General features: G+C 60.9%; 1 protein-coding gene across 1 annotated transcript; it reads right to left on the reverse strand.

The window, feature by feature from the left end:
* Positions 1–323: 323 nt before the first annotated feature.
* Positions 324–16,065, reverse strand: OS9 (OS9 endoplasmic reticulum lectin). Its single transcript, XM_054051327.1, has 14 exons — positions 15,901–16,065; positions 14,607–14,783; positions 13,156–13,219; positions 12,998–13,074; positions 12,807–12,905; positions 10,451–10,652; positions 8,288–8,587; positions 7,199–7,359; positions 6,527–6,560; positions 4,922–5,010; positions 4,573–4,839; positions 2,894–3,197; positions 1,410–1,492; positions 324–581 (listed from the first exon to the last, which is right to left on the reverse strand). The coding sequence occupies exons 1-14, from the start codon at positions 16,042–16,044 to the stop codon at positions 456–458; spliced, it is 2,127 nt and encodes a 708-aa protein (XP_053907302.1). The 5' UTR covers positions 16,045–16,065; the 3' UTR covers positions 324–455.
* Between the last annotated feature and the right edge of the window lie 589 nt (positions 16,066–16,654).

The following is a 16,654-nucleotide window of genomic DNA, read 5'->3' on the forward strand; positions in this document are numbered from 1 at the left end:
GGTTGGGAGGGCACAAATTGGGGTTCAAGGGGTTGGGGGGGGCACAAATTGGGGTGTCAGGGGTTGGGGGGGGGCAGAAGTTGGGGTCCTTGGGGTTTGGGGGGGTGGTCCCCAAGATTTGGGGGGTCCCCAGGGATTGGGGGTGTGTGTCACAAGTTGGGGTCCCATTGGGTCACAAGTTGGGGTTCTTGGGGGGTCCCTAAGGTTTGGGGGGGTCCCTGGAGTTTGGGGGGTTCCCAGGGTTTGGGGGGTCCCTATGGTTTGGGGGGGTTGGGTTACAAGTTGGGGTCATTAGGGTTTGGGGGTGTCCCTAATGTTTGGGGGGGGTCCCCAGGGTTTGGGGGGGTGTCACAAGTTGGGGCCATTGGGGTTTGGGGGGGTCACAAGTTGGGGTCCCCTTGGGTCCCAAGTTGGGGTCCCCGGGGTTTGGGGGTGTCCCCAGGGATTTGGGGGGGTCACAAATCGGGGTCGTCGGAGTCGCGGGGGGGCGGTTCCCGTCGGGTCCCCCAAACGAAGCGATAATTCTCCTCCAACATCTGCAGCCGCCGACGCTCCTTCTGCGCCTCCTCTGTGCCCCGAATCTGGGGGGGAAAAGGGGGGACACCCCCGTGCCTCAGTTTCCCCTCAATGCCTCAGTTTCCCCTCGAGTGCTTCAGTTTCCCCCCTCCAGTGCCTCAGTTTGCCCCCTGGTGCCCCAGTTTTCCCCTCGAGTGCCTCAGTTTCCCCTCAAGTGCCTCAGTTTCCCTCCCCAGTGCCTCAGTTTCCTTCCCCGGTCCCTCAGTTTCCCCCCCAATGCCTCAGTTTCCCCCTCACGCCTCCATTTCCTCCCCAATGCCTCAGTTTCCCCCCAAGTGCCTCAGTTTCCCCCCCCAGTGCCTCAGTTTCCCCTCCAGTGCCTCTGTTCCCCCCCCCCAGTGCCTCAGTTTCCCCCCCCAGTGCCTCAGTTTCCCCCCCCAGTGCCTCTGTTCCCCGCCCAGTGCCTCAGTTTCTCCCCCCAGTGCCTCAGTTTCCCACCCCAGTGCCTCAGTTTCCCCCCCAAATGCCTCAGTTTCCGCCCCTAGTGCCTCAGTTTCTCCCCCCAGTGCCTCAGTTTCCCCCCCCAAATGCCTCAGTTTCCCCTCAAGTGTCTCAGTCTCCCCCCCAGTGCCTCAGTTTCCCCCCCAACGCCTCAGTTTCCCCCCCAACGCCTCAGTTTCCCCCACAACACACCCCATCTCCCCCCCAGTGCCTCAGTTTCCCTCCCCCAGTGCCTCAGTTTCCCCCCCAATGCCTCAGTTTCCCCCACAACACACCCCATTTCCACCCCAGTGCCTCAGTTTCCCCCCCCCAGTGCCTCAGTTTCCCCCCCCGGTGCCTCAGTTTCCCCCCCCGGTGCCTCAGTTCCCCCCCCGTGCCTCAGTTTCCCTCACCAGGATGCTCAGGAACACGTCCCTCAGGCTCCGCGTCTCTTCGTCCCCATCGTCTCCCGTCACCAATCGGATCTCGATTTTCCCTGATGGACACAAAGAGCTTTGGGGGGACCGAGGGGGGACCCCAACACCCCCCCCACCGACAGCCACAAAGTCCCCCCTCAGCCCCATAGAGAGACCCCCCCAGCCCCACAGAGAGACCTCCCAGACCCATAGAGACCTCCCCAGAACCATAGAGAGACCCCTCAGACCCATAGAGACCCCCTCAGACTCATAGAGAGACCTCCCAGACCCATAGAGAGACCCCCTCAGACCCATAGAGAGACCTCCCAGAACCATAGAGACCTCTCAGACCCATAGAGAGACCTCCAGCCCCATAGATCCCCCCAAGCTCAGCCCCACAGACCCCAGACCCACAGGGGCTCCCCCAGACCCACACAGACACCGACACTCCTGTAAGTCTGGGGGTCCCCGTGTGGGTCTGGGGGTCCCCCTCAAGTCCCCCCCAGCCCCATAGAGCCCCCCCAGCCCCGTAGATCCCCCCAAGCTCAGCCCCACAGACCCCAGACCCACAGGGGCTCCCCCAGACCCACACAGACACCGCCACTCCTGTAAGTTTGGGGGTCCCTCTGGGGGTCCCAGTGTGGGTCTGGGGTCCCCCCCAAAGCCCCCTCAAGTCTCCCCCAGCCCCACAGAACACCCCTGAGCCCCATAGAGCCCTCCCAGCCCCATAGATCCCCCCAAGCTCAGCCCCACAGAGACCCCAGACCCACACAGACACCGACACCCCTGTAAGTCTGGGGCTCCCCGTGTGGGTCTGGGGGGCCCCATGTGGGTCTGGGGGTCCCCGTGTGGGTCTGGGGGGCCCCCCAAAGCCCCCCCCAGCCCCATAGAGCCCCCCCAGCCCCATAGATTCCCCCAAGCTCAGCCCCACAGACCCCAGACCCACAGGAGCTCCCCCAGACCCATACAGACACCGCCACTCCAGTAAGTTTGGGGGTCCCCCTGTGGATCTGGGGGTCCCTGTGTGGGTCTGGGGGTCCCCCCCAAAGGCCCCCCAAGTCCCCCCCAAGTCCCATAGAACACCCCTGAGCCCCATAGATTCCCCCCAGCTCCATAGATCCCCCCAAGCTCAGCCCCACAGAGACCCCAGACCCACACAGACACCGCCACCCCTGTAAGTCTGGGGCTCCCCGTGTGGGTCTGGGGGGCCCCATGTGGGTCTGGGGGTCCCCCCAAAGCCCCCCCAAGTCCCCCCCAGCCCCATAGAGCCCCCCCAGCCCCATAGATTCCCCCAAGCTCAGCCCCACAGACCCCAGACCCACAGGGGCTCCCCCAGACCCATACAGACACCGACACTCCTGTAAGTCTGGGGGGCCCCATGTGGATCTGGGGGTCCCCGTGTGGGTCTGGGGGTCCCCCCAAAGGCCCCCCAAGCCCCCCCCAGCCCCATAGAGCCCCCCCAGCCCCCCCTTTCCCCCCACCTTCGGCGCGCAGCCCCTCCTTGGCGAGCAGCTCCCGCACTTGGCTCTCGAGGTGCTGCAGTCGAGGGGTTCGGCGCTGGCGCGGAGGTGGCGAAGCGCCGCTCTTCCTCTTCCTCCTCTTCTCAGTTCCTTCTTCCTCTTCCTCTTCCTCTTCCTCCTCTCTGACCCCCCCGGGAGCCTCTCGGTCCCCCCCAGTCCCGTCCAGTTTGTCCATGAGGCGGTTGAGGGTGGACGCCAAAGACTTGGACGCTCGATCGCGATCAAATTCACCCTTCAGACCCTCCGGTTCCACTTCGTCCTCAGCCTGAGGGGGGAAAAAAGGGGGGACAGGGGGGGCCCCAACTTCATCTGGGGGTCCCCAACCCATCTGGGGGTCCTCAGCGTCATCTGGGGGGTCCTCAACGTCATCTGGGGGGTCCTCAATCCCATTGAGGGCATCTCCAGCACCATCCAAGGGGTCCTCAACTCATCCAGGGGGTCCTCAGTCCCATTCGAGGGGTCCTCAACCTCATTTGGGGGGGCCTCAACCCATCTGGGGGGTCCCCAACATCATCTCGGGGGTCCTCAACATCATCTCAGGGGTCCTCAACGTCATCTGGAGGGTCTTCAACCCCATTGAGGGTCTCCCCAACCCCATTGAGGGCATCTCCAGCACCATCCAAGGGGTCCTCAACTCATCCAGGGGGTCCTCAGCCCCATCTGAGGGGTCCCCAACCTCATCTGGGGGTCCTCAACCAATCTGGGGGGTCCCCAACATCATCTGAGGGGTCCTCAACGTAATGTGGAGGGTCTTCAACCCCATTGAGGGTCTCTCCAACCCCATTGAGGGCATCTCCAGCACCATCCAAGGGGTCCTCAACCCATCCAGGGGGTCCTCAGCCCCATCTGAGGGGTCCCCAACCTCATCTGGGGGGTCCTCAGCCCCATCAAGGGGTCTCCAGCCCCATCAAGGGGTCTCTCCAACCCCATTAAGGGCACCTCCAGCACCATCCAAGGGGTCCCCAACCCATCCAGGGGGTCCTCAGCCCCATCTGAGGGGTCCCCAACCTCATCTGGGGGGTCCTCAACCCCAGCCAAGGGTCACCCCGAGCCTTCAAGGGTTCCCCAGCCTCTTGGAGAGCATCTCCAACCCCATCTGGGGGGTCCCAGACCCATCCAAAGGGGTCTCCAACCAACCCAAAGGGGTCCCCAACTCATCTGGGGGGTCCCCAACCCACCCAAAGGGGTCCCCAACTCATCCAAAGGTGGTCCCAAACCCACCAAAGGGGGTCCCCAACCCACCAAAGGGGTCCTCAACTCATCCAAAGGTGGTCCCAAACCCACCAAAGGGGGTCCTCAACCCACCCAAAGGGGTCTCCAACTCATCTAGAGGGTCCCCAACTCATCAAAGGGGGTCCCCAACTCATCCAAAGGTGGTCCCAAACCCACCAAAGGGGTCCTCATCTCATCTAAAGGGGGTCGCAAACCCACCAAAGGGGGTCCCCAACCCACCCAAAGGGGTCCCCAACCCACCCAAAGGGGTCTCCAACTCATCCAAAGGAGGTCCTCAACCCACCAAAGGGGTCCTCAAACCACCAAAGGGGTCCTCAACCCACCCAAAGGGGTCTCCAACTCATTTGGGGGGTCCCCACCCCACCCAAGGGGGGTCCCCAACTCATTTGGGGGGTCCCCACCCCCACCTCGTTGATGATGTTGTCGAACTCCTTCTCCATCTCGCTCTTGACCTCCTCCTTGAGCTGCGCCACCTGCTCGCGCGGCAGCAGCACGGCCTCCAAATCCTTCTCAAAGCCCCTCAGAAGGTCTTCCTCCTCTTCCTCCTCCTCTTCCTCCTCCTCCTCCTCCGCTCGTTCCTTCCCACCCATCGGCGGTTCCTCAGCGACGGAAAAATCCAGAGAGGCCTTCGCCGTTGTGGTTTCTTCTTCTTCTTCTTCTTCGTCCTCGTTGACCTGAAAGAAGATAAAGAGCTTTTGGTGAGAGCGCCGGTGGGGAAACTGAGGCACAACGAAGGGCCCTGTGGTGGTCACAGACCTTCTTGGTGCTCTCCTTCAGCTCTTCGATGAACCGGAGAAGATCTCGGGGGCTTCGGATCACTTTGAAATGGATTTTCTTCCGGAGATCTACGAGAGCCACCATTGAAATCAATGAAAAACGCGACCGACGATGACCGATGGCACTCGGAGGGGACACATCGGCCATTGGTGGCACTCGGAGGGGACACATCGGCCATTGGTGGCACTCAGAGGGGACACAACGGCCACTGGAGGCACTCGGAGGGGACACAACGGCCATTGGAGGCACTCGGAGGGGACACATTGGCCATTGGTGGCACTCAGAGGGGACACATCGGCCATTGGTGGCACTCGGAGGGGACACATCGGCCATTGGAGGCACTCGGAGGGGACACAACGGCCATTGGAGGCACTCAGAGGGGACACAACAGCCATTGGTGGCACTCGGAGGGGACACATCAGCCACCGGAGGCACTCGGAGGGGACACATCGGCCATTGGTGGCACTCGGAGGGGACACAACGGCCATTGGTGGCAGTCAGAGGGGACACATCGGCCATTGGTGGCACTCGGAGGGGACACATCGGCACCGGAGGCACTCGGAGGGGACACAACGGCCATTGGTGGCACTCGGAGGGGACACATCGGCCACCGGAGGCACTCGGAGGGGACACATCGGCCATTGGTGGCACTCGGAGGGGACACAACGGCCATTGGTGGCAGTCAGAGGGGACACATTGGCCATTGGTGGCACTCGGAGGGGACACATCGGCCATTGGAGGCACTCGGAGGGGACACAACGGCCATTGGTGGCAGTCAGAGGGGACACATCGGCCATTGGTGGCACTCAGAGGGGACACATCGGCCATTGGAGGCACTCGGAGGGGACACATCGGCCACCGGAGGCACTCGGAGGGGACACATCGGCCATTGGTGGCACTCGGAGGGGACACAACGGCCATTGGTGGCAGTCAGAGGGGACACATCGGCACCGGAGGCACTCGGAGGGGACACATCGGCCATTGGTGGCACTCAGAGGGGACACAACGGCCATTGGTGGCACTCGGAGGGGACACATCGGCCATTGGTGGCACTCAGAGGGGACACAACGGCCATTGGTGGCACTCGGAGGGGACACATCGGCCATTGGTGGCACTCGGGGGGACACAACAGCCATTGGTGGCACTCGGAGGGGACACATCGGCCATTGGTGGCACTCGGAGGGGACACAACGGCCATTGGTGGCACTCGGAGGGGACACATCGGCCATTGGTGGCACTCAGAGGGGACACAACGGCCATTGGTGGCACTCGGAGGGGACACATCGGCCATTGGTGGCACTCGGAGGGGACACAACGGCCATTGGTGGCACTCAGAGGGGACACAACAGCCATTGGTGGCACTCGGAGGGGACACAACGGCCATTGGTGGCACTCGGAGGGGACACATCAGCCACCGGAGGCACTCGGAGGGGACACATCGGCCATCGGTGGCACTCGGAGGGGACACATCGGCCATTGGAGGCACTCGGAGGGGACACATCGGCCATCGGTGGCACTCGGAGGGGACACATCGGCCATTGGAGGCACTCAGAGGGGACACATCGGCCACCGGAGGACACTCACCGTCCACCTGTGACGTTGGGGACATCTCCTCCGCCTGTGGGAAACCGGAGATGGGAAAAGAACGTGAGGTCGTGGCAACAATCCTGCTCTGATGGTGGCCACGGGGACACGATGGTGGCCATGGGGACGCAATGGTGGCCATGAGGACTTGATGGTGGCCATGGAGACCCAACGGTGGCCACGGGGACCCAACGGTGGCCATGGGGACTCAACGGTGGCCAGGGGGACCCGACGGTGGCCATGAAGTGTTGACAGTGGCCATGAGAACACAACAGTGGCCACGAGGACCTGATGGTGGCCATGGGGACCCAATGGTGGCCACGGGAACCCAACGGTGGCCACGAGGACCTGACAGTGGCCATGAGGACACAACGGTGGCCACGAGGACCCGATGGTGGCCATGAGGACCTGATGGTGGCCATGAGGACCCGACGGTGGCCATGAGGACCTGATGGTGGCCACGAGAACCCAACAGTGGCCATGAGGACCTGACGGTGGCCATGAGGACCTGATAGTGGCCATGGGGACCCAATGGTGGCCATGAGGACCTGACGGTGGCCACGGGAACCCAATGGTGGCCATGGGGACTCGACGGTGGCCATGAGGACTCAATGGTGGCCACGAGGACTCAACGGTGCCCATGAGGACCCGCTGGTGGCCGCGGGGACTCACGGTGGCGCTGCGGTGGTCTCCGGTGTCTCCGGTGACTTCGCGCACTCGCTGCCAAAACACCGTCTCCTCGACTGCATCCGGAACGGCCTCCGGTGACACTGCAGTGACAGAGGGGACAATGGCGTCACCCGGGGGACAGCAGGGGGGACACGAGGGGTCACCTGGGGACGAGGAGGGGACACAGGGGACAAGGGGACACTTGGGGACACGGGATGAGGAGAGGACATGGGATGAGGGGACACTTGGGGACAAGAAAGGGACATTTGGGGCTGAGGGGACACTTGGGACATGACGAGGGGTCACTTGGGGACAAGGAGGGGACATCTGGGGACGAGGAGGGGACACAACGGGGCACTTGGGGACAAGAAGAGGACACGACAGGACATGAGGGGACACGGAGGGGACACGAGGGGTCACTTGGGGACATGGAGGGGACAAGAATGGGACATTTGAGGCTGAGGGGACACTTGGAACATGACGAGGGGTCACTTGGGGACAAGGAGGGGACATTTGGGGACAAGAAGGGGACACTTGGGGACGAGGAGGAGACACAAGGGACGAGGAGGGGACAGGTGGGACACTTGGGGACAAGAAGGAGACACTTGGGGACGAGGAAGACACAGACACACACTTGGGGACACAGAGGTGACACTTGAGGACAAGAAGGGGACATTTGGGGACAAGAAGGGGACACTTGAGGATGAGGAGGAGACACAAGGGACGAGGAGGGGACAAGAAGGGGACATTTGGGGACGAGGAAGAGACACAGGGGACACAGAGGTGACACGAGGGGACACTTGGGGACAAGGAGGGGACATTTGAGGACATGGAGGGGACACTTGAGGACAAGGAGGGGACATTTGGGGACAAGGAGGGGCCATGGAGGAGACATTTGGGGATGAGGAGGAGACATTTGGGGATGAGGAGGGGACATGATGGGACACTTGGGGACAAGGAGGGGACACAAGGGACGAGGAGAGGATCTGATGGGCCATGAGGGGACACAAAGGGGTCCCTTGGGGACGAGGAGGGGACCCGTGGGGGACAAGAAGTGGGGACACAGCGTCACTGTCACCGCGGGGTCGTTACCGTCAGCGTCCACTGCTGTTCCCGCGCTCTCGGTGGCCCCTTCAGTGTCCCCATCGGTGTCCCTGGGGGTGGTGGCCCCATTGGTGTCATCCCCGTTGGTGTCCCCATTGGTGTCCCTGGTGGTGTCCCCTTTGGTGTCCCCGTTGGTGTCCCCAGGGGGGGTGTCCCCAGGGGTGGTGTCCCCGTCGGTGTCCCCATCGGTGTCCCCGTCAGTGTCCCCTCCGTCTCCGGTGCTCCGCAGTTCGGTGTCGGATGTTTTGAGCTCCTCTGACATCTCCTCCACCTTCTGCTTCGCAGCGGCTGAAACGGCACCGACGGCGTCACCAACTGTCCCCAAACCCGAGATGTCCCCAAACCTGTCCCCAAATCCGAGATGTCCCCAAATCCATCCCCAAACCCGATGTCCCCAAAACAGAGATGTCCCCAAATCCATCCCCAAACCTGAGCTGTCCCCAAACCTGAGCTGTCCCCAAACCCAGAGATGTCCCCAAATCCGAGATGTCCCCAAATCCCATCCCCAAACCCACCCTCAAACCTGAGATGTCCCCAAACCTGAGATGTCCCCAAACCCAGAGCTGTCCCCAAACCCAGAGCTGTCCCCAAATCCATCCCCAAACCTGAGATGTCCTCAAAGCCGTCCCCAAATCCGATGTCCCCAAACCCATTCCCAAACCCGATGTCCCCAAACCAGAGCTGTCCCAAACCCATCTCCAAATCTGAGATGTCCCCAAATCCGTCCTCAAACCTGAGATGTCCCTAAAACCAAAATGTCCCCAAATCCATCCCCAAACCCGATGTCCCCAAAACAGAGATGTCCCCAATCCCATCCCCAAACCCCTCCTCAAACTTGAGATGTCCCCAAACCTGTCCCCAAACCCGAGATGTCCTCAAAGCTGTCCCCAAACCTGAGCTGTCTCCAAACCAGAGTTGTCCCCAATCCCATCGCCAAAACCGAGATGTCCCCAAAGCTGTCCCCAAACCCGTCCCCAAATCCATCCCCAAACCTGTCCCCTAACTTGAGATGTCCCCAAACTTGTCCCCAAACCTGAGATGTCCTAAAACTGTCCCCAAACCTGAGATGTCCCCAAATCCATCCGTAAACCTGAGATGTCCCCAAAGCCGTCCCCAAAGCTGAGCCGTCCCCAAAGGCGTCCTCAAAGCTGTCCCCAAAGCTGAGGTGTCCCCCAAGCTGTCCCTAAAGCCGTCCCCAAAGCTGTCCCCAAAGGTGTCCCCAAAGCCAATGTCCCCAAAGCCAAGCTGTCCCCAATGGTGTCCCCAATGGTGTCCCCAAAGGTATCCTCAAAACTGAGCTGTCCCCAAAGGCGTCCCCAATGGTGTCCCCAAAGCCGTCCCCAAACTTGAGATGTCCCCAATGGTGTCCCGAAAGGCATCCCCAAAGCTGAGGTGTCCCCAAAGGTGTCCCCAAAGGTGTCCCTGAAGACGTCCCCAAAGGTGTCCCCGAAGCCAAGCTGTCCCCAAAGGTGTCCCCAATGGTGTCCCTAAAGCCATCCCCAAAGTTGTCCCCAAAGCCGATGTCCCCAAAGGCGTCCCCAAAGCTGAGCTGTCCCCAAAAGCGTCCCCAAAGGTATCCTCAAAAATGAGCTTTCCCCAAAGGTGTCCCCAAAGGTGTCCCCAAAGCCGTCCCCAAAGCTGAGCTGTCCCCAGTGGTGTTCCCGAAGGTGTCCCCAAAGCCGAGCCATCCCCAATGGTGTCCCCAAAGCTGAGGTGTCCGCAATGGTGTCCCCAAAGGCGTCCCTAAGCTGTCCCCAAAGCTGAGCTGTCCCCAAGGTCTCCCAAAGCCATCCCCAAAGCCGAGCTGTCCCTAAAGGTGTCCCCAATGGTGTCCCCAAAGGCGTCCCCAAAGCTGACGTGTCCCCAATGGTGTCCGCAAAGCCGTCCCCAAAGGCATCTCCAAAGGTGTCCCCAAAGCCGTCCCTAAAGGCGTCCCCAAAGCTGTCCCCAAAGCCAAGCTGTCCCCAAAGTGTCCCCAAGGTCTCCCCAAAGCCGTCCCCAAAGGTATCCTCAAAACTGAGCTGTCCCCAAAGGTGTCCCCAATAGTGTCCCTAAAGCCATCCCCAAAGCTGTCCCCAAAGGTGTCCCCAAAGCCGTCCCCAAATCTGAGCTGTCCCCAAAGTGTCCCCAAGGGGCGGTGGTGGCACTCACGGTGGCGGCTGCGCAGGTAGTGGCCGTACTGGCGGGCGCTGAGCGCCGGGTGGCAGCGGATGGGCTGCGCGGTGGCCTCGTCCGGCGGCCGCAGCAGAGGGTGACGGCAAAGCCGCGCCGTGTGCACGGTGACAACGTACGAGCACGACTGCGGCTCATCCACGCGCCAGATGTAATCGCCGGCGCCGTCCTCGCACACGAACTGCGACACCAGCGCCAACCGTGGCACCGCCGCCACACCAAATGTCCCCTCCACGACCCCAAATGTCCCCTCTTTGAGCCCAAATGTCCCCTCTTTCAGCCCAAAATCACCTCCTCGACCCCAAACGTCCCCTCTTTCAGCCCAAAAGTCACCTCCTCGACCCCAAATGTCCCCTCTTTCAGCCCAAATGTCACCTCCTCGATCCCAAATGTCCCCTCTTTCAGCCCAAAAGTCACCTCCTCGACCCCAAATGTCCCCTCCTCGACCCCAAATGTCCCCTCTTTCAGCCCAAAAGTCACCTCCTCAACCCCAAATGTCCCCTCTTCGACCCCAAATGTCCCCTCTTTGAGCCCAAATGTCCCCTCTTTGAGCCCAAAAGTCACCTCTTCGACCCCAAATGTCCCATCTTTGAGCCCAAAAGTCACCTCTTTTAGCCCAAAAGTCATCAGATGACCCCAAATGTCCCCTCTTTCAGCCCAAAAGTCACCTCTGCGACCCCAAATGTCCCCTCTTTGAGCCCAAAAGTCACCTCTTCGACCCCAAATGTCCCATCTTTCAGCCCAAAAGTCACCTCTTTTAGCCCAAAAGTCATCAGATGACCCCAAATGTCCCCTCTTTCAGCCCAAAAGTCACCTCCCCGATTCCAAATGTCCCCTCTTTCAGCCCAAATGTCACCTCCTCGACCCCAAATGTCCCCTCTTTCAGCCCAAATGTCACCTCCTCGACCCCAAATGTCCCCTCTTTCAGCCCAAAAGTCATCAGATGACCCCAAATGTCCCCTCTTTGAGCCCAAAAGTCACCTCTTCAACCCCAAATGTCCCCTTTCAGCCCAAAAGTCACCTCTTTGATCCCAAATGTCCCCTCTTCGACCCCAAATGTCCCCTTTCAGTGCAAAAGTCACCTCTTCGACCCTAAATGTCCCCTCTTCGACCCCAAATGTCCCCTCTTTCAGCCCAAATGTCCCCTCTCTCAGCCCAAATGTCCCCTCTTTCAGCCCAAAAGTCACCTCTTCGATCCCAAATGTCCCCTCTTTGAGCCCAAAAGTCACCTCCTCGACCCTAAATGTCCCCTCTCTCAGCCCAAATGTCCCCTCTTTGAGCCCAAAAGTCACCTCCTCGACCCCAAATGTCCCCTCTTTGAGCCCAAATGTCCCCTCATTGAGCACAAAAGTCACCTCCGCGACCCCAAATGTCCCCTCTTTCAGCCCAAGAGTCACCTCCTCGACCCCAAATGTCCCCTCTTTGAGCCCAAAAGTCACCTCCTCGACCCCAAATGTCCCCTCTTTAAGCCCAAATGTCACCTCTTCGACCCCAAATGTCCCCTCTTTCAGCCCAAATGTCACCTCCTCGACCCCAAATGTCCCCTCTTTAAGCCCAAATGTCACCTCCTCGACCCCAAATGTCCCCTCTTTCAGCCCAAATGTCACCTCCTCGACCCCAAATGTCCCCTCTTTCAGCCCAAATGTCCCCTCTTTGAGCCCAAAAGTCACCTCCTCAACCCCAAATGTCCCCTCTTTAAGCCCAAATGTCACCTCTTCGACCCCAAATGTCCCCTCTTTCAGCCCAAATGTCACCTCTTCGACCCCAAATGTCCTCTTTGACCCCAAAAGTCACCTCCTCGACCCCAAATGTCCCCTCCTCAACCCCAAATGTCCCCTCTTCGCCCCCAAATGTCCCCTCCTGTTCCCCAAATATCCACTCTTGGTCCCCAAATGTCCCCTCTTCGCCCCCAAATGTCCCTTCCTGGTCCCCAAATGTCCCCTCTTTGCGACAAAATGTCCCCTCCTCGTCCCCAAAATGTCCCCTTTGACCCCAGAAGTCACCTCCTCATCCCCAAAAGTCATCTCCTCACCCCAAAGTCTCCTCTTCACCCCCAAGTCACCTCTTCACCTCAAAATGTCACCTCTTCACCCCAAAATGTCACCTCTTCACCCCAAAATGTCACCTCCTCGTCCCCAAATGTCCCCTCATCATCTCCCAATGTCACCTCCTCATCCCAAATGTTCTCTCTTCGCCCCCAATGTCCCCTCCTGGTCCCCAAATGTCCCCTCCTGGTCCCCAAATGTCCCCTCTTCACCTCTAAATATCCCCTCTTGGTCCCTCAATGTCCCCTCCTGGTCCAAAGTGTCCCCTCCTGGTCCAAAGTGTCCCCTACCCGCACTTCGGCCTCTCTGGGGCGTCCGGTGACGTCACAGCGGGAACCGTTGACGTAACTTTGGCTGTGATAGCGCTGGAGACGGTGCTGCTTCGACGCCTGTGACGGAGAGGGGACAGTGAGGGGACAACGGAGAGGGGACAACGAGGGGACAGTGAGGGGGACAGAGAGGGGACACTTTGGGGACAGACTTTGGCCGACTCGTCGTTCCAGTCGAAGGATGATTGGTAGAAGCCGAGGAAGAGGACGTCCCCTTTGATCTCTGACTCTGTGGGGACAGAGAAGTGTCACCAAGAGGGGACACGGGGGACATTGGGGACACGGAGGGACATTGGGGGGACAGTGTCACCTTCCACGTGGTACTGTTGGATGTGGCGCCCGTAGCAGAACTCGTACGTCCACCAGTCCTTCACCTGGAGGGGACACGGGAGGAGAGGAACGAGGGATGGAGGTGGCACCAACACCTCCTGAGCCACCAACCGTCCATCCGTGCGTCCATCCATCCATCCAATCCATGAGATGAAGATCATCACCACCACTTCTTGACCCTCCATTTCTCCATCCATCCACTCACTCAACCCATGCAATGAAGATGGTCACCACCAGTTCCTGAGCTCTCATCCATCCATCCCTCCATCCATCTCTCCATCCAACCCATGGGATGAAGATCATCACCAGTTCTTGACCCACCAACCACTCAACCCATGGGATGAAGATGGGCACCACCAGTTCCTGAGCTCCCATCCATCCCTCCCTCCATCCCTCCATCCATGGGATGAAGATCATAACCAGTTCTTGACCCACCAATCACTCAACCCATGGGATGAAGAAGGTCACCACCACTTCTTGACCCCCAAACCATCCAATCCATGAGATGAAGATCATCACCACCACTTCTTGACCCACCATCCATCCATCCCTCCATCCACCCCACGGGATGAAGATCATCACCACCAGTTCCTGAGCTCCCATCCCTCCATCCATCCACCCAACCCATGGGATGAAGAAGATCATCACCAGTTCTTGACCTACCACTCACTCAACCCATGGGATGAAGAAGGTCACCACCAGTTCCTGAGCTCCCATCCATCCGTCCATCCCTCCATCCACCCCACGGGATGAAGATCATCACCACCAGTTCCTGAGCTCCCATCCATCCGTCCATCCCTCCATCCATCCAACCCATGGGGTGAATATCATCACCACCAGTTCTTGATGCCCAAACCATCCAATCATGGGATGAAGACCATCACCACCAGTTCCTGAGCCCTCATCCATTCATCCCTCCATCCATCCATCCTTCCATCCATCCATCTCTCCATCCACCCCATGGGATGAAGATCACCACCAGTTCCTGAGCCCCAAACCATCCAATCCATGAGATGAAGATCATCACCACCACTTCTTGACCCACCATCCATCCATCCCTCCATCCACCCCACGGGATGAAGATCATCACCACCAGTTCCTGAGCTCCCATCCATCCATCCCTCCATCCCATGGGATGAAGAAGATCACCACCAGTTCCTGACCCCCAATCCATCCAACCCATGGGATGAAGATCATCACCACCAGTTCCTGAGCTCCCATCCCTCCATCCCTCCATCCCATGGGATGAAGATCATCACCACCAGTTCCTGAGCTCCCATCCATCCATCCCTCCATCCCATGGGATGAAGATCATCACCACCAGTTTTTGACCCCCAAACCATCCAATCCATGGGATGAAGATCACCACCACCCGTTCCTGACCCCTCCCGCCATGGGAGGCAGAAGGTCCCCGTGGTGGGTTGTCCCCACCTTGAGCAGACACGGGGCGGTGGCCATGGGGCGCAGCAGCTCGGGGACGGCGGAGCCATCGTAGGGGCGGGAGTGCTCCTCCGGGACAGACGGACGTCCACCGGACACCACCGGGAGATGACACTCATAGAGCTGCTGGAACCGAGAGGAGAGGCGAACCACCTCCTGCGCCACAGCCTGCGGGAAACGGGGATACTGGGAGAACTGGGGGGACTGGGGGGGACTGGGGGGGACGGGGGGAAATGGGGGGACTGGGGGGAATGGGGGGGGACTGGGGGGGAATGGGGGGAATGGGGGGAATGGGGGGAATGGGGGGGAATGGGGGGGAATGGGGGGGGACTGGGGGAAATGGGGGGAAATGGGGGGGACTGGGACCAGTGAGGAGAGGGAACGGGGAGAACTGGGGGAACTGGGACCAGTGAGGAGAGGGAACTGGGACCAGTGAGGGGATACAACGTGGTCCCAGTATGATTCCAGTATGGAACCCCCGTTCCCAGTACGGTTCCAGCACAGACCCCCAGTCCCAGTACGACCCCACTATGGAGCCCCCGGTCCCAGTCCAGTCCCAGTACGGTGCCTCTGTTCCCAGTCTGGTCCCAGTACAGAGCCCCCGTTCCCAGTACGGTCCCAGTCTGGTCCCAGTACGGAGCCCCCAGTCCCAGTCCACTCCCAGTCCATTCCCAGTGTGGTCCCAGTATAGACCCCCTGGTCCCAGTACGGTCCCAGTACAGAGCCCCCGTTCCCAGTACAGTCCCAGTACAGAGCCCCTGTTCCCAGTACGGTCCCCAGTGCAGTCCCAGTCTGCTCCCAGTACGGAGCCCCTGGTCCCAGTCCAGTCCCAGTCTGGCCCCAGTATGGAGCCCCCGTTCCAGTCTGGTCCCAGTATGGAGCATCCTGTCCCAGTATGGAGTCCCCTGTCCCAGTCCTCTCCCAGTCCGCTGCCAGTTCATTCCCAGTACGGTCCCAGTCCGGAGCCCCCGGTCCCAGTGCGCTCCCCGTCCACTCCCAGCGCAGTCCCAGTCTGCTCCCAGTATGGAGCCCCCAGTCCCAGCCTGTTCCCAGCCTGTTCCCAGTCCGCTCCCAGTCCGTTCCCAGTCCGCCCCCAGTCCGCTCCCAGCCCGTTCCCAGTCCGTTCCCAGTCCGCCCCCAGTCCGCTCCCAGCCCGTTCCCAGTCCGTTCCCAGTTCGCTCCCAGTCCGTTCTAAGTCCGTTCCCAGCCCGCTCCCAGTCCGTTCCCAGTCCGCTCCCAGTCCGTTCCCAGCCCGTCCCCAGTCCGTTCCCCGCTCCCCCCGCACCTGCCCCGCCAGGACGGGCTCGGCGAGGATCTCCAGTCCGTATTTGCTCTCGCTGAGCTCCCGCAGGTCGAGGGCGGCGCGGCCCCTCGGCAGCAGCACCGGCAGCAGCACCAGCAGCACCGCCGCCACCGGCGCCGCCGCCATCTTCCCTCCCCCTTCCTTCAACTTCCGCCCCGCGCCTCGCGCTTCCGCCCCGCCCCTCCCCTCCGCCATCCCGAGCGCTGATTGGTTCCCTCCGCGGCTTTTCGCGTTCCCATTGGTTGAGGCGCCGCGGTGACGTCACCGGCGCTGAGGCAGCGCTGGGCGGGGCGCCAGGAGTTGGCGCCCATTGGTCCGCGAGCCTTTACCCGCCACTGCCGAGAGCGGCGCCGATTGGCCGAGGGGAGCCGTGACGTCACGGTCGCTGGGGTGAAGCGGCCAATCAGAACGCGCGGCGCATTGCGGCCCCTCCCCCTGAAACGCGGCTCCTGATTGGCTGAGCGGACGAGGGCGGGTCACGTGATGAGTGGAGCCGCGGCCCCTCCCACCCACACACCCCCTCCAGTGCCCCTCCAGTGCCCCCCCAGTATAACCAGTGCCCCCCCCAGTGCCCCCCAGTGTCCCCCCAGTATAACCAGTGCCCCTCCCAGTGTCCCCCAAGCCCCTCCAAACCCCCCCCAAGAGCCCCCCCAGACCCCACCAATCCCTTCATTCCCCCCCAAGAGCCCCCCCAACCCCCCCCAGACCCCCCCAGTGACCCCCAAATCCCCCCAAG

Source organism: Cuculus canorus, chromosome 29 (assembly GCF_017976375.1).
Source record: "Cuculus canorus isolate bCucCan1 chromosome 29, bCucCan1.pri, whole genome shotgun sequence".
In the NCBI taxonomy this organism is placed as follows: Eukaryota; Metazoa; Chordata; class Aves; order Cuculiformes; family Cuculidae; genus Cuculus; species Cuculus canorus.